The sequence below is a fragment of the Zootoca vivipara genome, chromosome 9 (genome assembly GCF_963506605.1).
Source record: "Zootoca vivipara chromosome 9, rZooViv1.1, whole genome shotgun sequence".
Taxonomy (NCBI): Eukaryota; Metazoa; Chordata; class Lepidosauria; order Squamata; family Lacertidae; genus Zootoca; species Zootoca vivipara.
The window spans coordinates 34,703,675-34,725,761 of NC_083284.1; the positions used below are offsets into that span (position 1 = coordinate 34,703,675).

At 41.4% G+C, this 22,087-nt stretch overlaps 1 protein-coding gene across 1 annotated transcript in view; it reads right to left on the minus strand.

Annotated features, from left to right (window-relative positions):
* Positions 1-2,460: 2,460 nt before the first annotated feature.
* Positions 2,461-22,087, minus strand: part of SLC7A11 (solute carrier family 7 member 11) — a 69,486-nt gene continuing 49,859 nt past the window's right edge. Inside the window, exons 7-12 of the mRNA XM_035112158.2 lie at positions 21,611-21,734; positions 21,336-21,439; positions 20,662-20,758; positions 19,384-19,533; positions 17,646-17,823; positions 2,461-14,467 (exon numbers count right to left, since the gene is read on the minus strand). Of these exons, the coding sequence (XP_034968049.1) occupies positions 14,400-14,467; positions 17,646-17,823; positions 19,384-19,533; positions 20,662-20,758; positions 21,336-21,439; positions 21,611-21,734 (721 nt within the window). The 3' untranslated portion in view covers positions 2,461-14,399. The remainder of the gene's footprint in view (positions 14,468-17,645; positions 17,824-19,383; positions 19,534-20,661; positions 20,759-21,335; positions 21,440-21,610; positions 21,735-22,087) is intronic.

A 22,087-nucleotide genomic window follows, 5' to 3' on the forward strand; every position in this document is an offset into this window, starting at 1 on the left:
CCGAGGTAGGCCATTAAACCAGCCATAAAACTTGTGCAAACCCTTCCAGAAGCCTGCTTAATGCAGGTAGTGCCTTAGGCTGTACAGAACCATGACAAACAGGCCCCATCCAGCCTTCCTAGGGAGAACGTCCAGAGTCCTGAACCTTTTACTAAAAGAAACTTATTGGGCAATAAAATGAGTCATCTCCTCAGTAAACATTGCTGAGCTCCTAATTGGCATGGAAATCATTGTTCCAACCTTTATGCTTCAACTCTGCCCAAAAAGGGGGGAAAGAAAGAAAGGCAGCTTTTGCCCCCCAAAAGATGCTATCCAAGCATCTTGTCCACATTCTTGTCAGGAACAAAAGAAACTAATCCCATACATTTGGACCAGATGGTCCCTGGGACATCTCTTTTCATCCTGTCTCCACAGTGACATCCATCTCACAGCAAATGCAAGCAACTTTGCCTTCGAAGTACATTCTGAAACTAACACAGCCAGTCTTGGAAAGCTCAGCTGAACCTGAGTTGGACTGGACCACACCAACCACACCAGCCCCTTCTCTATCTTTAAAGCCTCAGCAAGACAACTAGACTAATGGCCTAGAAATCACTCTGGGAACAAGATGCAAAGAATCATTTGGCTCTATGTTCATTTCAATCGAGAGACAATGGCTTGGATCCTAAAATGTTAACTTAAGGAAGTTCACAGAAGGGAAGTTTCCTGTCCCCTCCTCTCCCTCTGCAGCTACCTGTGCCTCACCACCTACAGTAAATCCTATTTAAGGTCTACAGTTGTCCTGAACAGTGGCATACAGGGGATGAATGAATGTGTCACATTTGGTTTCTCCCTGTTTTTAATTTTTTCAGTCTTAGGTTCATTTCTCCACATTTCTGCTTCATTGTGAATGGGACTCTTGTAGTTTAAAAGGCTGAAAAATTGTCAGCCTTTTAGTGCAAATTTCTCTTGATACAGTATAAACATTTTTCTATGCAATTTAGTTTGATGTACACACATTTTTGCAAGCAATTTTCCCCAATAAGGATCACTTTCAATAATATAAGTATTTTAATCCACACTTTCCCATAACATGTCAGTAAAAATTATTTGGCTGGAAAACCATGTCACAGAATCTGGAGACAAACGGATTTTGAAGATTAGCTTTTTCTGGTTTTCATGTTGCATTGCAAAGTGCAAATCAGGTCATTAAGATTAGACTTGAACATAATTCCTCCCCTATCCCTAATTGGAAGAGTAATCACTCAAAATCAGGTGGAGAAATACCATCCACAACACAGAACCAGACAATGTCTCTGCATATCCAGAGTATCAGGGGAGAGTAGTCCATTAGGGTGAAAGGGGTGCTACCCCATCCATCTCGGTCTCCTCTCAGCCAGCCCCAACCTGCTTGCCTTCTTACTTATAACTACAGTAGTCCAGAAGGTGACATTGGCTGTCAGCTTCCTTCTCCTCAGTCTCAGTGTGGCCCTTGCAGAACTCGGCAGGGAGGAAGGTGGGGACAAAATTAGAATTAGTTGGCTCTGTCTGTCATTGGCTATGGTTGCACAAGTCATTAGCTCTGGCTCCACCTACTTTGGTCTCTCTGCCTTATACTCCGCTAGCCTTTACTACAGAGCAGGAAGCTGCCTTACACTGATCCATCTAGCTCAGTACTGTCTATACCAGGCATTCCCAAACTTCGGCCCTCCAGATGTTTTGGACTACAATTCCCATCTTCCCCGACCACTGGTCCTGTTAGCTAAGGATCATGGGAGTTGTAGGCCAAAGCATCTGGAGGGCTGCAGTTTGGGGATGCCTGGTCTACCCTGACTGGCAGTGGCAGCTCTCGAGAGCTCTTCACATTAATTAGTCTGTCTATACGGAATCTAGAAATAAGGAGCCTAAGGTGCTATTCTTTGTGAATGAATATTTCTGCCACTGTATGCTAAAAGTCTGTCTTTTTTATTATTATTTTTAAAAAAAGACATGGCAGAGAACAGGAAAAGCAGCTATTTAACAAGCAAATTAAAATGATACTAAGATTATCTGACGTAAAGGACAAAACAACAACAACCCTGGAACCCATTCTCAGGATTTTTAAACATTATCAGCTAGTAAACATGGATATTTTGAAGCCTTAGAGGGAAATGAAGAAATATTACTAGGTTTCCTGACCCATATCAGGTGAACATGAATTGTTTGGAAAACCTATTAAATGTGGCACATAGTTATTTATAGCAAAACCAGCTCAAACAGAGTTGCAGTAATCAATTCTTACAATAACAGACTCATAAATCAAAAGAGCAGCAATGCCATGAAACAAATCAGGGCTGTGTTTTGTTAATGAAGAGAATGGGGTTTCTACAAAATAGGATGTTAATGCAAAATCCATAATCGGGCTTTCCTCACACACCACTGATACTGGAATGCGATCTGTATGTCTCCTTAAAATGCAGCTCCCAAATGTGAAGCAATTAAAATCGTCTCCACTCTGACATTTTTTTATTTTGAAAGCATTGTCCATTGCTGCAGTGTGTTAGTGCTTGTTCCCAAAGAGATTGTGTGGGGTGTGGACACAACCGTCACTGCATGGATTCTGGTGAAATAAGCAAACACGGAATCTATCCTGGTTGCTTTTATAACCTGGGTAATTAGATTTGCATTAGTGTTCAGGATCAGCAAGTTACACAATTGAGCCAGCTCTGCCCCCAGATAAGAAATCATACAAATCTATACGAATTGTGTGGATAATAAAGGATGGTAACCTTTTTGGTCTCCTTAACAATTGCAATTAACAGTCATAATTAACCATTTCTGGAGAAGATTTTGCTCAGGAATCAGAAAGCCTCTGCCAGCTATCTTTTTAAATCAATAATCTAGCAAGAGAAAGTTTTTAGGGCAGTTTTAGAATTAAGTGCATTTTGAATTCATTTAGGTTGAAACATTTTCCATCTCTGTGTGGCACTTTCATCTACACCCTTCTCCATAGTGAAAAATGGACAAGAAGCATGCAAAAAAAAGTTACATGTTAAGCCTACTTCATATGAGCATACAGATGGTGTGACCAGTATACAAGAGATGCCATTGCATAAAGGAATCCAAAATGGGCATTATTATTGGCATTGGGTGAAAACACAGATACAATTCAACCTCACTTACTTAAGAAAATGCAAGTATGCTCCATGGCAAATTTTACATGTGGAAAACAATGTAAACTTCCTTAGTCATTGGAAACAGTTAATGGTTTCTGTTTAGCATAAGCATGTGTAGTAAACTGGGATAGTAAGTAGCGTGAAGGTCTACAAGATTTCACATGCCGATGCTGGGCCATTAGAAGTAGGAAAACATTGACCAGAACCAACTAGGTCTGCATAAAACCTCCACCATTCTGTCTTAAAAGCATTTCAGCCTGAAAAGCATTTCTCCATCTTGCTCAGAAACAGTTTACCCCCTCTCCTTTCCTTTCTTTTTATGTGTATCATCTGCTCCGGTGAAGAGTTTTGATGAACTCAGAAGCTTGCTAACTTCTTTGTGACCTTTTCCATGGTACTGCAGGTCTAGTTTCACCCCAAGAGTTCAAGAACTCAAGTTCTACTAATTTTACCATTGGGTAGAATATCAGGCTACAGCCGCGGCATCTCAGAAACCACAGAAGGCGCTTAGGAGCAAATTCATTGATATTGGAGCTTTCATGTGAAAGTTAGATGGTGCTGTTCACTGGCTGCCCTGCCATTATTCATTCCCTGCAGAGAGCAGCCTTCAGCCCAGAATTAGTGTACACAATGTTGTTTGTTGTACATTTCCTTCACCAGAAAACCATTTTCTCTCTTCTACATAGTCTGCTCTCCTGGAGAAAGAAGTTTTATAGTACATTGGAGGATTTTGTTTTATTTTTGAACGTGGGCAGTCCTGTTTCCAAAATATCCATATAATCTAGGAAAAGAGACACTTTAATGCAAAAACATATTTCAGCTTCCCTAATAACATTTCTCCTTTCCCTGCAGAAATTGTTTTTATTGATTCTGAATCTTTGTGAGCTTAGCATTCATAAAAGAGGCCAAACAGGTAGTCGGCAGGTACACAACTTAGGTACATAACATATTTAGTGCAGGTTGTACAAGGTAATAATAATTCCCAGGGTTGTCCCCCCACAATGTGCCATAAGCCCTTTCTCATTCAATAGGTATTGATCCAGTGATAGAGAATCTGAAATCATCGGAAGGCTGTTATGACAATGGCTCTCAGGCTGTCCTGAAGGCCCCTTCTCCCTTCCCCAATTGAAATAATGGCTGGGGGGGACCATTCATAATTAAAAGGGCCTCTATTTTGTTTTATTAAATTTTTATCCTTCCCTTCCTTACAAAGGAGCCCAGGGCAGCAAACACATCAGTAATAAAGCAATAATTAAAAACAATATCCATAACAAAATAAAAACATACTGAAACCCTTTAAAAACAATTAAAAACAGCTAAAACAATTTTAAAACATCTCCATGAAAGCACTGTGTGTGATATGATATGTAAGCCCCATTCAGATGCAATTCACATACATAGGCAGAAAAACATACATTCACATACATAGCAGAGTCCATCCTTCACACTACTTGTATTGGTTGAACATCTGAACAGAGCTACCACACATACAGTTACATGCATGTAGAGTTCTGCCCATGAAACACATGACATATTTTGAGCATGACTCTGTTCAACACATCAACATTTCTATCAGCGACTGAGATGGGCAAGAGAAGCTTGACAATGGAACCAACTACCTAAAGGGGTGATGAGCTCCCCCTCCTTAGACAGCCATCCATCAGTGATGCTCTAGCTCTGGATTTTCTGCATCAAGCAGGGGAGGGGACTAGGCAGCCTATACAAATTTATGATTCCATGGCAGAGTGATAATCGCTAAAAAGGTGGTGCCAGAATGCACACAGTACAGTCCTGAGAACCAGATAAAAGTAGCACTGAGCACAATTTCCCTGTGAAAAAGAAAGGATTTCCCCTATTTCATATGTAAAGGTAAAGGGACCCCTGACCATTAGCTTTAGTCGTGACCGACTCTGGGGTTGCGGCGCTCATCTCGCGTTATTGGCCGAGGGAGCTGGCGTACAGCTTCCAGGTCATGTGGCCAGCATGACAAATCCACTTTTGGTGAACCAGAGCAGCACACGGAAATGCCGTTTACCTTCCCGCTGTAGCGGTACCTATTTATCTACATGCACTTTGACATGCTTTCGAACTGCCAGGTTGGCAGGAGCTGGGACCAAGCAACAGGAGCTCACCCCATCGCGGGGATTTGAACCGCCAAATCGGCAAGCCCTAGGTTCTGTGGTTTAACCCACAGTGCCACCCGCATCCCATTTATCTGCGTCCCATTTATCCGCGTCATATGTAGAATGGGCGAAATTTTGCTAACCTCCTTCTCCAGGCAAAGAGCAGCTCTGGAGGATTTCCAACAGGACTCCTATTGTGGAGGAAAGTGTGAAACTCCTACTCCAGCAATCTCCATAATTGTTGGCTTTCCCCAGCAGCTGTCATCTGCATTTTTAAAACTGTGGATGTGGAATACAAATGTGCATTTAACATCACATCTACTTGGGCTCACAGACAACAGGAAAGAGGGTGACATTTTGCTCTCGGGAAATTACCCTTGCAAGGGGTTAGACCTGCCAAATTTCCAACAGAAGGTCCCTGTTTTGTGGGCAACTTAGAAAGCCATACAGCTAGACTCACAAAGAAATGGTGGCTCTATTGGACAAGTCAGGGTGTTGTCAAATGAAGTAGTTCCATTAATACAGGGATTGCCATTTGCACAACAGAACTTCCTTTGCTCCTCTCTCTGTGCACCCGTGCACCTTCACCACATCTTCTCCAGAGGGTTGGAGAAACCCTAAGAGCAGATTTAGAGGGTGCATGGGGACAGGAAAAGTTCCAGCCAGAAGTCCTTGCAGAATGTTGGATATTTTTGCTAAAATATATTGGAGTTGAAGCTTGCACAGTTTGTAGTGTCACTCCCCCTTTCCCTCCTCCATTCATGGAACCACCATCTGAACGCTGAATGAGTATGAATGAGAAACAAATGGATACATGACATTCAGAATGCAGGGCTCCTCCAGATGCCCTATTTACTAACCATTCATCCTGATTTGCTTGCACAATGTTTATGGGGAGGTTAGATGATAACCAGTCTTTATTGAATAGCCTGTCATATTTGTTTGGTGAGGAGCTACACCTCAATGAGTGCTCATCCTTATTTTCTTGCATGTCAGGGCCCCGAGCCCTCCCCCATTTGTTGAATAATGAAACACATGGACACTAGTATTTTAGGTTAATGGGCTAAAAAGGCCACAACTTTATTGGTTGCAGAATGTGAGTGGTATTGGCTTAGGCATTGGAATTGAACTGACTATATCTGACTCCTTCTGCGCCATGCAGGTAGTCTAGTAAGGGTCAACCACCAGTAGGAGGAGCCCTGCTGATGTATATCAGGGGTCGGCAACTTGCGGCCCACGGGGGAAGTTTAACCAGCCCACAAGCCACCCCCGAACCAAGCCGCCCACTTGGAGAGTCCCCACGCACTGCGCTAAACCAGTGTGATGCAGGGACTCGCTTCCGCAGCACCGGAAATCGTGCATGCGCAGACGCCGGAAATCACACGCACGCGTGATCTGGCCCACGGAGGAATCTGCATGGGACTTGACCAGCCCAGGTAGGTAAAACCTTGCTGACGCATGAGAGCTCCTCCAGGGGTCATGGCATGGCCCTAGCCCATGCCCAGGCTTCGGACAAGATCCACACCCCCGGATCCCTTTAAGGGAATACCCTTAAAGAGGAGGAGCAGGTGATGGCCACAACCTCCCATCACTTTCCCAACTGCAAAAAGGGGATTCATTATGCTTGGGAAACAGAACATTTTGATTGCAAAAACTTAAATTTCCCAATATGCATTAGAATCCCTTCTGCAAAATACTGACAAAGCGCACTTATTCATAAATCTGGCATTCATTTATGTTCAAGAAATGAATGAAATAAATTGCCCCCATTTGTTCAGTTTTTTAAAATTTCTTATGAAATGAAACCCTGATTTTCAATTGAACACCCACTGCCAAATTTAGGCTTCCTTGTAGATAGACATAGGATTCTATACAGCTTCCTGACAAGGCTCTTAATACAGGCCTGCAGAAGATTTATCTAAGGCCGGGGGGGGGGGGAGAGAGAGAGATTTGTGCTCATGGGGACAGTGCACAGTAATTCACTATGCCTAAATACCACATAACAGTTCCTGGTGGCAACTGAATTTTAAAATATGAAGACTTTTTAATAGGCATTTTTATTTTTAGCAAAAATGCATTCCTTGTTTTAACTGTATACACATATATACATATTTAACACATCAACAGTACAAGAGGAGCTCAATTAAAAACTTTACAATTAGAAGATAAATGTATTTCCATTTATTTCACATAATGTAAGTAGTGTACAACCAGAAACTGCTTTAGATACATATATAGGTCCTCACCTACCCTTGTCATCCTCCACACTTTTTGGAGGTATGTAGAGCTTCTGTGCAGGAATCTGGAATTGGCCTATCATGTTGTTCTCTTCTGTACAATTAGAAGTAACAGCATCACTTTCAGCACTATCTCCAAATTCATACAAAAATCAAACAAATCACCCCAATAAAACCAATTTCTGCTCCCATAACTCTTATTCCAGCCAATTTGTCAGGTGTGTTGGAATTTGAATAGCTGCTGAATGTTTTGAGCAGGCATCACTGCTAGCCATCAAACAGCAATGCAGTAAAACTTAATTGCATATTTATTACAGTTATATGTCCAGGAAATGGGTCTAACAAGGGTCAAAAAGAGTGCTTCATCCATCGGTTGATTGAGGGAATGATGCTATTCCACCCATAGTTCAAGACAATTCCATGGCTATTTCATTACACTATTATATATTTACTTTAGATTGAAATTCATTTTGTTCCTGGTTTCCTACACCACATGAGAGCTGTCCCTGAGGGTTCCAGTCTTGCTTGCTTTTTAAAAGAGATGCCTGTACATGGTCCTATTTAAATTAAGATTCAAAGGTGGGAGGGAATGGGCCGACATGGATTTCTCCAACACTACAGGTGTATATTACCCATTTTCAACAGCAAACAGATCTAGGAGCACATTAAGGAACAGCAGAGCATCATGCTTGTAGGCCCTGTATGTTTCGCACACATTAGCTATGCACTCCTCTTTGACAATGATTGCAGGCCAACATGTTTCTGCTTGTAATGCAAAGTCCTTAATATCAAGACTACAACAGTTTAAAGATCTCCAAGTTACTCTTATTTAGCAGAGACCACTCAAAAGCAGCCTTCATGTGACAATTTAACCCATTGGTGTTAGCTTACAGCATCAGCCTCCACTTTCCAGTTGCTCGCGACATGCATCTTCCCCAACTGCTACGCCAGCGATGTGGCTAATCTGCTTGGAGATTCTCTGCATGATGAGGAAATAGGAACAGGAACCCCACAGGATGGGGGGTTGTCAAGGCTTGTCAAGATTTCAAAGGAGAAATTGAAAAAGTGCAAACAAGGACAAGTCATCCGAATAGAAGCTCTGTTGTTAGAAAATATCTCTAGTGCTTGAAGTACTATAGTGCCATTTTAAATTAGTGGATTAATCCTAGTTTGCTTTATTTCTCATAGGCACCAGCCCTATTCATATATTACTCGAGAGGGAGCTCATGCTTTGAAGCAAGAACTAGAATATGCTTCCAGGCACATCCTTGATGTTGCATCCCTGGGCTACTTCACCCCTCCAGTGTCTTCACACTGAATGTGGTTCACTCCAAAGATTGTCTGTGTGTTGAGTATGGCTGCATAAGTCTTTTGTTCATGTGAAGCTTCTGTGCATGAACAGCTGCTTTTCTTGACAAATGTGATGTGTAGACATCAAAGGATGGTTAATGCAGGAAGCTTACATTGTGGGTAGCAGCACCACTCCTGCTTCAAGCTGTAAATGCTATGAGTAACATGTGAATAGGAGCAATATGTCTGCAAAACTTACATTCTCCCTACAGCATGTTTTCCAGCTACAGGACCAACCGGGAAATTTAGTCACTGCACTTCATTTTAGAAACACCATATTTCATTGCTTTCAGTTTGCAACATTTATAAGCAGTTCTATTTTCACTACAGACTTTTTAGATTTCTTTGCTTGGTATATTGAAAAGAGAATGTTGAGTACTTTTCACCTATCTGCCTTTGCCTGAGAAGTTACCAATCAATAAGCATCCACTGTTTTGATTTGAAATCATAATTAAGCTAAGCAAAATGTGCTGTTGCCAATAATCTACAGCGTATTTTGGATCTCATTATATAATATAAATGAATGGCAGCAGATAGTTTATTACCTGCTAAAATTTCATCTCTTTCCCCACTCCCTTCCATCATTTCTCACTGACTAAGACAGTGACAGCGGGAAATAGTTTTTTTTAAAAAACAACCTAAACGTCCCACTCCCGATGTAATAATTTTTAACTCAGAAATGAAAAGATGAAACTCATGCAAACATTTAATAGAGAACATTAACAGACTGTCAAGGAAATTCTTGACCCCTGCCCAACTACTTCTTTAAAATTGAGGAGCCAATTCTCAATATTAAACAAAACAGAGTTTCCAGCAATATGTCTGTTTCTTCAGATGCACTGGATATAAATGTAAAAGGCAAGATCTTGATTAATTAAGATATTTAAGTTTCTCTTTGGAGATCAAGCATAATTTCTTCAAAGAAAATTAGTTTCAAACTGGCTATTGTTTACAAAACTGGTCAGCTTTCCCCATCGGACAGTGAATAAGTCTTGTTGAATTCAGTAGGATTTGCTTTTGAGTGCATGTGCCTAGAATTGCACTACAAATGCCTATTAATAATGGAATGCATATGTAGTCATTAATAATTCTGGCCAAAGTTTATCATTTCCTTCTTAGGTTTATGTAATCTTAATCAGCCTTTTTATATTAACAGCAATGCTTTGCACAGCTTTTTGTAAATAAAAAAGATTCAGTTGCTGAATTCTTACCAATTCCCACTGGATTACACCTGTATAAACAAAGTCAGCGTATATTCTATTACTCACTGTTGGTGAAACACAAATGGAGTAATAGCAGATATTTCTAGCTTTGCTCCTGACCAGCACCTGCCCGCTGTATAAGGCAGCTTCAAATCAATAGACAGATGGTAAATGGAGATGGATAGAACTTTACAGCATTCGTCCTTCCCACACTTATTCATGTAAGCAGGTCTAGCAGATTGAGCTCTAAGGTATTGTTATGAATCCCTCTTGCTGTAGTGCTGCATGCAGACATTTAATTAGGTCTGTATACATACTTGGGCTTTAAATAGATGTGGCTCTGCCACTTGCTTGCAAAGCAGGGAGTGATGTAAAGCAGAGGAATGTCAAGTGGGTGAGGGGTGCCAAATCCTTGCCCTGCCTGCTACTTTAATCCCGACAACCCCGACAATTTGCTGCCAAGGAGTGTGGTGGAGTCTCCTCCTTTGGAGATCTTTAAGCAGAGGCTTGGCAGCCATATGTCCGGAATGCTTTGATGGTGCTTCCTGCTTGGCAGGGGGTTGGACTGGATGGTCCTTGTGGTCTCTTCCAACTCCATGATCCTATGGACCCCACCAACTAGTCACATTTCTCCTGGCAAGGCCCTTGAGGTTGATAGTAAGCTCAGCTGAAAGAAACAGGCAGAGGCGACTGGAGTTAAATCTGGCAGTAGGTGGAGGAACTTCTCACACCCACAGTGCTTCACCTTTAGATCACCTCTTCCACACCCTGTGTTATGGCTGTGGCATATCCCATATTGTAAGGTAGCCTTTGCCAACCCTCCAGGTGTTTTGGACTGCCAAATCCCATCAGCTCCATCCTTCATGGCTGTGCCAGATGGTGCTGATGGGAATTGCAGTAAGCCATCTGAATGGCACTGGGTTGTAAGAAATGTGTGTGTTACCAATCTCCAGGACCCCAAATGTGAGGATTTGTTTTATGTGCAACGTTGTTTACTCACTGGGCTTTGTACAGCTATACATTTCTTTGCAACCTACTCCTCTTGTTTTATCACACAGAGGGTACCTCATTAATATAGCTCCATATTATTATGATTGTAAATATTCATGCAATGGAATTATTAATTAGAATAATAGGTCTCTTGTGTGCCTTTCTAAAAGTCACACTATTACTTTACAAATTATTCACTCTGTACAGAATGTGCAATTGCACAATTAATGAAGAAGGCAATTTCTCTAAGGACACAGAGCTTGTGAGGGTGCCACTAATCCTATTAAAAAGTGATGTCTATAACAGTTTTTCTTAATGCTATGCTGCCAAATGCAAAAAACAAAACAAAAAACCAAGAAACTTTGGAATAGAAGAACTCAACTGAATACTGTCAGCATAAGTAACATCAGTTTGTATAACTACTGCTTTCAAGTTAACCCTTGAGATTACTTATATGTGGAATAAATTGGAGAGGGAGGTTATTTTCTCCAAAACTAATGGCGAAGAAAGCATATTCTGTACTAGCTGGTCATTATAGGAACAACTGCTTAGAAATTGGTGCCTGTTTTTCTATTTTGATTTCCTATTCCCTTCCTTTCATTTCCCTTGTATAATTTTTGCCCAGGCAGAAGCATTATGTGGCCCATGAGAGCAGCAAAATACAATGGTGATGGGATAAAATCAGACTAAATCTTTATTGACAGCAGCAGACAGGGCAAGGGTTGGCATGGCATTGGGTACTAGGATCAGTTCAGCATTACCCAGGGGTTCCCAAACTAAGGCCCAGGGTCCGGATGCGGCCCAATCGCCTTCTAAATCTGGCCCACGGACGGTCCGGGAATCAGCATGTTTTTACATGAGTAGAATGTGTCCTTTTATTTAAAATGCATATCTGGGTTCTTTGTGGGGCAGAGGAATTCGTTCATTTTTTTTTTCAAAATATAGTCCGGCACCCCACAAGGTCTGAGGGACAGTGGACCGGCCCCCTGCTGAAAATGTTTGCTGACCCCTGTCTAACCCGAGGGTGGGTGGGTGGGAAGCTCTCAAAGCAAACTGTCCCTGAGCTCCAGGGGAAGCTCCAGGGGAAGCTTTTCCCTCCACTCTTCAGCAAGGGCTCATGGGACAGTTTTTTCCCCCATGAGGCCGTCACATATAGAGGATACTGGGCAAAACCTTGCCCAGTAAGAGCAGAACACAGACACTCTAAATAAATAATATTTAAATAGGAAAAACTACTATGATACAAATAAACTGGAATGATTTCCTAACTATAGGGGCTTGAGGAGCAGCAGGAGTTTGAGAAATGGTGTCCTTTAAATATACACACAAGCCAACTATTTAACTATAGTCCAAGTTAGGAATTATGTTAACATAAGCAAGACTGTTTTTAATATCAGCACAGTGGCTAACCAGATGCCAGTGGGAAGCCTACAGGCAGTGCATGATCACCATAGCACTCTCAATTTGTGTTTCACAGCAACTGGTATTAAGAAATATATTGTCTCCAATACTGAAGGCAATATACAGACATATTGACTAGCAGTTATTGACAGCCTGATATTCCATGACTTTGTATAATCCCCTTTTAAAGCCATCCATGTCAGTCGCCATTACATCACTACAACTTTGGATTCCATATATGCTGTGTCAATAACTAGTTCCTTCTTTCTCCTGTTGCCAGAAACCTATGACTGTAAGCAAGATGGTCAATGCAGAATAGCAACTTACTTTGCAACAGAGGTTTTAGTGAGACGTTAACCTCTACTTCAAACCAAAGGCAAACAACATATGATGTTCAAGATGAGTATTTACATATTAATACTTTTGCAATAGGAAGTTAGGAAATGTTTGAGTTTGGAGGAAGAATTTTCTTTGATTTCAGTTGATAACTTGGGACTAAAGTCTACAAGATATGGGGTGGGACCAAAGCTACACAAGAAAACACTAAGACTTGTGTGTGCAAAATGAGAGGTGGGTTTGTGTGTGTGCTTCTTGTTCGAAGAAATGTAAAACCATGCAACATGTCACCAGCTACTCCTTAATTCTGCGCTGAGTTTCAAAAACAGTTGGCCATTTGGCTTTTGACCATAGCAAACAGAATTCCAAAGCTGTCTGAGGTGTACACCATCCATCACTTGGTTCTTAAGCTTCTGGGCATAATCCCCAAATTTCCAGACTGGAAATAACCAAAGTTTTGGTAGCTGTCATTTTTAAAAGAAACTGTTAGGACTGGGAAATAATCCATATGCCTAATGAAAGCATTTGTTCTTAAGATGCTTTATCCACAAACACAGGGAAGATGCTAACCAACCATATAAGCTTCTGTGCTTTTAAGTATTAGGCAGGACAGCTGCAGCATTGAAGCAACACAGGTTTTGCTGCTGGCTAGTGGCATGAAGTAGGGCATGGTAGGACTGAGGCTAGGATTGGAGACAAAAAGCTCCATCTTCTTAAAGGCTTTCCAGTCATCAATAAAGTGTTGCCAATAATTCAGCTGAATCAGCACAATCCAGTGTATCCAATATAATGTGTTTGTGCTAATTTGCAGCTGAGAAACAGTACAGCACCCTCCCCAAGTGACCTCATGCAGGATGCTGCTGTGGCTGTCTCGGCACTGTTCATTCAGAGAGTGCTTTTCTGTAAATACATTGCTAGGTTCATCTAAAATAGGAGTAAGGAAAGTGGTGCCCTTCCAACATGGTTGAACTCCAATTCCCGCTCACCAAAGCAAACACGGTCAATGGCCAGGGATTATGAGAGCTGTAGTTCAACAACATATGGAAGGCATCACATTAGCTACCCCTGGTGTAGAAGAACAGGATGCCCATCCAAATCACCAAGAACTAAAAAGGTAGAGTGTACAGAGTTTTGAACTTGGTAGTGTTCTCAATGAAACAAAAACAGATATTAAAAAGGGATGGAGTAATTTTCCACTCACATTTTTTACTCCTTTCTTTTTTTAGACCCGATACACACAATACAGACATTATCTCTCTTGTTTTTTTAGCTGTCTTGAACATTTTTAAACAAATGTTCATTTATCACTACAGTACAAATCATCAATGTTAAAAACTGATCCCTTCCCTTGTATGATAAAGGGAATTTCAGATTACATTGACTCTATTCTCATAGAAGGAGAACATACACTTTGTTCCACAAAGGTTCCATAGCTTCTCCTTTCAAGAATGTGGCCTGAGTCCACAGTACCAGATAACCACACATAAAAATATTGACACTATAAAACAGTTCCCTCCACAGTTCATTATTTCTCCATGTTGCCTAGGAAGGTGAACACACACACATTTCCTTGACTGATGAAGAAGCTGATTGCTTGGCCTCCTTGCTACTTTCAGCTGCAGAAGATCATGATGTGGCACTCCCCTCTGATGGAACAACTTCCAAGATGATTTGCAATGCTAACGTTGTCTTGTCTATAAAGGACAAAAATAGAGGAGACTTTTTGAAAGGTTCTATGAAAGGCCATTTGTAAGATTAATCTTGCATGCAACAGAGGACTGGATCTCTGGACTAACAGTGCAATCTTAACCATGTCTACTCATAAGTTGAATCCTACTGAATTCAATGGGGTTTCTTTCCAAAGAGATTGAGGTTAGGATTGCAGCCTAAATTAGATGAATTTAGGCTCCCATTGATTTCAATGGCACATTAGGATTTACTTGCTCCATTGATTTCAATGGGACCTAAAGTAAACTCACTTAAGTCCAGTTCTCACAGAATGCTAAGCCAAACCTTAGCATGAACATAAAAAATTGTAGGCTCCTGGAGAGCAGACTTAGGCCACTTTATTCGTCCTCCAGTACTACTGCAGCTGCACTAGCAAAGGTAAAGGGTAAAGGGACCCCGACCATTAGGTCCAGTCGTGGACGACTCTGGGGTTGTGGTGTTCATCTCACTTTACTGGCCTTGGGAGCCGGCGTACAGCTTATGGGTCATGTGGCCAGCATGACTAAGCCACTTCTGGTGAACCAGAGCAGCACATGGAAACGCTGTTTATCTTCCCTCCGGAGCAGTACCTATTTATCTACTTGCACTTCGTGCTTTTGAACTGCTAGGTTGGCAGGAGCAGGGACTGAGCAACGGGAGCTCACCCCATCGCAGGGATTCGAACCACCGACCTTCTGATCGGCAAGCCCAAGAGGCTCAGTGGTTTAACCCACAGCGCCACTATTATGAGCTAAACTATAGCTCACATGTCATCCAAACTCAGGTTCACCCAGGTCTTTGGATGCAATTCAGTGTAACATTATATTAGCTTGCTAGAACACTGTTAAAGTGCAGTCAATCCTCCAGTCACTGAGATAGAAAAGCATACAATTCATGTACAGTAGCTTAGACCCTTAAGGACATGAAGTCTAGAGACACAAACTGAGCATACAACCTGACATCCTTTGATAGTCTCATCCAGTGCCATAGATGACATCCTTTGATAGTCTCATCCGGGATCGGCAGCAGCACGACACCAGAAGTCACACTGCGGCCATTTTGGAACTGGGCAGAGCGGCACCGGAAATCGCTTCTACGCATGCTCTGCCCATTTCCAAAATGGCTGCAGTGCCAGAAATCGCTTCTGGGCATGTCCAGAGACTCCAGGCATGCGCAGAAGGAGTGTCTCCAGGCTGGTAAGAATCCGGGGGATTTATGGGTTTTTAAAAAAAATCTGGGCTGCCAGCAGGAAACGGCTGGAAAAACGGGAGTTTCCCGGGGAATACGGGAGACTTGGCAGCTATGTCCAGTACCAAACTACATTTAACAAAGCATTGCATATTTAAGTAAACAATAACCATTATATTTCAATTAAAAATGATTACATAGTTCAACAAACTACAGTTATCCAGGCATTAATCATATACGGTGAAATACACTGATATCTGTAAATATTATCTTAGCCAGGTTTGCAATGCATGGCTGTATCATTTACAGGTATTTGTATTTTCTCGTGCCAGAAAAAATAACAGGTTTTCTTTCTTTTTTTAAAGAGCTCAAAGAATCAGCTGCATTGCCACAGCAAGCAGAAATCAAGTCTCTCCATTAAGTGCTTTGAAGGGAATGTTTTCTTTTTGCTCGCATAAAATGGTTCAATACTGGCATCCTGTGGCCACACTGATTCATAAAAATATGATCCCAAAACTTTGGAAATGTTGACTATCGAGTGAAAGATATTACTTCCATTGCCTTATTCTCAGACAGAGAAAAACAAGCTGCTGCAGACATCAGTTTTAATAGCAGGAAAGATTCCTACAGAATGTCACATGCATTTTTATTTTATATTCCTTTTACTCATGGCACTGTTTTTAAGAAAGCAAGTGATCTAATTTTATCATGGTTAAGAATAAGAAGACAGATCATTATTCTCAAATCTGCACTGTAGAGTAAAATTATTTCACAAATTCTAATGCTGATTTCACTGATAACTATTTTGCTGTGTTCTGCTGCTAAGCTACAAGTGGAATTATCTACCTTATAAGATTCTTGTTCTGTTTTTATGTAACTAGATAACTGAAAAAGATAACTGAGAAGTGGAAAAGTTCATTTTTCAAGTCAAGTCGTGAGGAGGCTGTCAACTTCAGAAGAAACTCTGTTATACTAGCACGTATACTTAAAAAAAGAAGCAGCAAACTTTGTGTTTTCAGTATATAGGGATGGCTAATTTGATTCTGGGTGAGAAAGAAAAACAGGCTAAGTGTGGATTTTTTATGGGTGAGAAGTGCCTTTGAGAAATTGTGGCTGACCCTTGCCTTTTGCCTTGCTGGGAATCACAAGCAGGAAAAGTGCTACAGCATTCAGCTCCTTCTTGCGGGTTTCCCACATGCATCAGGTTGGCCACTGTGAGAACAGGATGCTCCACTTTTGGACTAATTCAGCAGGCTCTTCTTATGCGTAAGGAAAATTAATACTTATTTTTTTGTGGCGCTATCTTTAACACCTAGGATTGGGTCATAAATCAGCCCTGAATTTGCACAAATTACTTGTGGTATTTAGTACTAATCATGGAAATATTGGCTGCTGTTGACATCTCCTAGTAGCTGATCAATTCTGATCAGAGATTAATTGCATTTGCTTTACAGCTGAACTTTAACATTGATCAAACACAACCAAAATTTAGATGTCAATACATGGGACCATGACAGAAACAAACTGGGTCAAAGTAGGCTATTGGGGGGTGGGGGAGAGAAATATGGTTCTCTCACTATATGTTCTTTTCCAAGCAGATAGAGATAGTCCATGATAAGTGCCAGTAAGGTAAAATAAAAGTTCAGTATCATTTACTGCTTGACCAGAGAGCACGGTCCCATGGCTTCTGTTAGATATATCCTTACTTGGGGAATTTGAGGGGAGATTCAGTAATTTGAAACAGGTTTTGTTCAAAGTGTATTACTTCAAGTATTGAGTTCTACTGGTACAGAAGAACTGCTTAATAAATTGGCATTTACATTAAAAATAATGAGGTAGATGCCTTACTGTGGCAATGAAACTTGTGGATACAAAGCCTCCCCCCAAAAAATAAAAACTTGCAGTTTTCAGAGTTACTGTATGGTCTAAATTTGAATGCACAACAAAGGGGATGGTTTCCTATTGGCGTTTACTCACCTAACAGCCGTCTAAACCACGTTGGCTTCTTGTCCCATATGATAAAGAGGTAGTAGGCAGGGACGCCAGTCAGTGTAATTGCAAAGCCAATGCCAGTATTGACAGGGTCAGCATAAAGTGATAGTGCAACCATGAAGAGGCAGGTGAAAGAAAACAGAGCAGGAATAAAGAGCGGCACCTGGAACACACACCAAAAGACGTTATTGCAATACCCTGACCTTGGCTATTGCATGGCGCTGGTATTTAATGTTCCATGAAATATAAATCGGATAAAACACAGGCGCACGCTGCAAGTCTCATAGAAATACAGGTGTTCAGGACAGGCACTGCAAATACAAGTAGCTAAAGAGAGCAAATTAAATGCACTTTTATGTAATAGGCATCCCAACAGCTGCTTAATTACCCATTCAGACAAACACTACATTGCTATGCACAGTCTTTAAATTGGAAGTCTTGTAAATGCATTTTCTAGTACCGAGTCCCTTTCTCAAGCCTCTGTTGGAGTAGAAGGCAGGAGCAACTGCAGCAAAGATGGCGCCTTTTGTAATTGCTCATTAGAATCAATTTTACAATGAAGGAAGGTGCCTAGGTTATGGGCTGCCTTTTAAAACCATTAAGTACATATTGATTTTCTTTCCCAAGTACAATAAATAACCTAGCAAGAGACTGCCAAATTAAATATCATTTTGGACATGGGCATTGATGGCTGATAGCATTATGCAGCCATCATAAACTTGGGGAAATCTGTGCTTCTGTCATCACAACTGATAACTTAATCTGAGATGATTTTAAAATCAAGAAAATGCTACAATATGAGTAACAGCTTCGGTTTCCAACAGCGATGCCTTGTTTACACCTGTCACAACCACAAAAGCCAATTAACAATAAAATCCAAATAAACGGTCAAAAAATCCAAACCAAAATTTAGTAAGGCAGTTTTATGTTGGTGTTGGACTACGGGAGCTACCATTTGGCAAACTGAGGCAACAGATGTAGAGGGGCAGCAGACTACAACTCCCACTGGCTCATTGTTTGCCTCTGCTGGCCTGGCTGACCCAGCAACTGCCCAGCAAGGCTCTCTGACTCCACCTCCTTCCTCTCTTTCTCTCATACGAAGGACCAAGGGGATCTTTCCACAAAGCAAAGCATTCTGGATAGGGTGGGTGTGATATTGCTAATGCTGCCCCTGCAGTTTGCTGCAGCAGGGACAAATGATGTTTAGAATTAGAAGGGCAGTGGCAAAGCCAGTCTCACAGCCACTCTTCCCAGAATGCTCCACTTTGAGGAAGCACCCCTTTGGACCTTCCTAGCGCAAGGCTGGGAGAGAGGAGGTGGGGTGCCACGCTAGCACTAGCAGTGCTGCTAGAGCAACAGGGAAATTAACACTGCTGAGGAAATAAATGAGAGTGGTAGCAGTGCTGCTATTGCCATGAAAAGGAGGGAGAGCGAGGAATGCAGCAACAGTGATGGCTAAGGTGTTGCAATCTCTTGCACCCTGCCTGGTTAGTGCCAAATAAATATTTTTGTGAAGGCGTTGCTCAACAGTGGTACCACAGCTGCCCTAGCCTTATTCCTGGTCGCCACCTACTGAACCTCTGAAAAGACCCAGAAAAAGGCCTTAGAAGTTGATCTCGTAGAATGGGCAAGTTTGTATAGAAGTAAGTGTGTGACTACAAAATATATTTTCCATTAAAATGCCCCTGGCATTTATGTAAAACAGTCATATTCCTGAGGTTACCTTGAAAGGACGAGGCATCTCAGGGCGCTTATATCGGAGGTAAACCATCCCAGCAACTGCCAAGCCTATAAAAAGCCACCTGGCAAAACTGAGGAAGTTCAAGAGGCTGTAGAGATCACTGGAGAAGAGCATGATCATTGTCAGAGGGTGCTGCAGAATAGATTAAAAGGAGAAGTGTGCTTTATTGCCCAATCTGTTATTGTCCTATTTCCTTATATTAATGCTGTGGTGTCTCCATAGCTCTTAGCACAGGCATCCCCAAACTGCGGCCTTCCAGATGTTTTGGCCTACAACTCCCATGATCCCTAGCTAACAGGACAAGTGGTCAGGGATGATGGGAATTGTAGTCCAAAACATCTGGAGGGCCGAAGTTTGGGGGTGCCTGTCTTAGCACACTGCACCAGGGGTGGGGAACTTCCAGGCTGGACCTTCTTAGCCTACTAGTGGTCCAATTTGACCCACAAAACCTTTTTTCCCAAATCATGCCCACCTGCCCATCAGCAAACGCAACTCATTATGCCAGCTGATGGGTGGGAGGACAGAGTTAAAATCCTGTGTTGGGCAGATTACCAGAAATCTGATACAGTACAGTAGAACCTTGGTTCTCGAATGCCTTTATACTCAAACATTTCAGCTCCTGAACAATGAAACCCCAGAAGTAAGTGTTGCGGTTTTCGAACATTTTCGGAAGCCAAATGTCCGATGTGGCTGTCAGCTGTTGTTTCCGGGGCGCTGGCGCCAATCAGAAGCTGTGCCTTGGTTTTCGAATGTTTCAGAAGTCAAACAGACTTCTGGAATGGATTACATTCGAGAACCAGGGTACCACTGGATTTAAAAACAGTTAAAGCAATTTACCTTAACAGGAATTGGGTCCTGATAAAAACATATCACTGTAATGTGACTTCAGGATCGTACCAGACAGTACACTGGTGTGTAGCTTTTATGTAGAATTTTATTACTCTGCATCCCTATCTAGGAAGATTCATTCCATTGAGAGGGGCTTAGCTAATCACTCTCTTTCAACCTTTCAAATAAAACATAATGAGGTATGATTTAGGCACCAGCCAACGAGAGTTAAGTACAACTAACAGAGAGTCAAAAGGAGGAGCCTCTAGAATAGATCACCTCTGCAATTACTTCCCACCCCTCACATGCATATAATGTATGAGATAGAAATAAATAACTGAGATTCAAGAAGTATTTAAATGGCATTTGAATCCTCCAGTGCAGATTCATGCCATGCAGCCTTGTACAGGAACATTTGTTTATAGGAATTACCAAAACAATGACAGCTGGTAAAGGAGTGTGCTTGCGAACATGAATCATGGACAGAATCTCAGGAAGGTGACCCTCACGGGATGCGACGTAGAACATCCTGGTGGGAAAATAAATTTGGACAGCTTTTAAAGACACTCATTACCAAGATGAATGGAAGCAACTCACTAGAGGAGTAGAACACATTCAAAGTTATCCTCAGCAGTGCTGTATTTTTTTACTATGCAAGACAAGCATTAGAAGTTCTGATGTACTGTAAAGGAATTTCAGAAAAGAAATTTAGAAGCCCAGGAAATCAGCATGAGCATTTCTACCTTCAGCCACTCTTAGTCAGTCTTCAAAAACAAGTGCCAGTAAGCATTGCTTCAGTTTTCTTTTCTCTCCTTTGAGCTAAACCACCGTCACTGCAATATTACAGCAAATTGGGGTTCAACAGAAATTGCTGTTTAAGTTCCATTGAAATGAATGGGAAGTGTGCAAGATTATAGCTGTATTCTTGCCCTGCCTCTATTCTTTTCGCTGAATTGTATTCAGTGGTATTGAAGAAAAGGAGAGGAAAACCACTGCAAACTAATGCCATTTATTTAATGTTGATTTCCCCCCTTTAAAGTAATATTCCCAGTTTGCCTGCTAAATCCAAATTTTAGGGCTTTACCCTCACCTCACATTTGACTCACCTGGAGACAGCAAAGATCCCACCATTCATAGATCCAAAGCAAGAGAGTGCAACAAAAATTGGGACAGCCAAGGAAAAACTTCCCAGTAAACGTTCAGCAAAAGTCTGCCAAAAGAGAGGGAAAGACAGATCAACTTAATTGGTAGAATTCCTCAACACCTTCTCCCATTCTTCAGTTTTAAGGAGTTCATCCAGTAAACTCTGTTTTCCATCATGATCAGGAAACTTATTCTGAAAACTTTACTCATTTGCATGATACATTCTACTGTGACTTACCACTGCCACTGCTTGGGAAGCTAGCAGATCTTCGGGGCTAATAGTTGTAAAATAGGCCACGTTGGTTAACACATAGCCAACTGTGACAATAACCATTGATGTGCAAATGGCAAGCGGTATATTTCTGAAAGACAGAAAGAAATTTACTGTTATCCATCTGCAGTCCAAAACTGAAGCCATCTGGTTGCCAAATATATTTGATGTATGTCACTGCACTTCCATTGCGACTGATGCTTTTATATACTGGAAAAATATTAAATACTGCAGGTCAAATGAACATATTTCAAACACTGTAATATGAATAATCAGGACTGCATAAATTGCAAACAGGACACAAATTCTGCCTTGGCTTCATTCGTAAATACTATTATCTGCCTGCTGTTGCTTACTCTGTAGAAAGGACCATACTGTAAGGACTTCTAACTGGCCTAATTAGCCATGTCATTTTGTTAATATGCAAAGATATGGAAGTCAAAG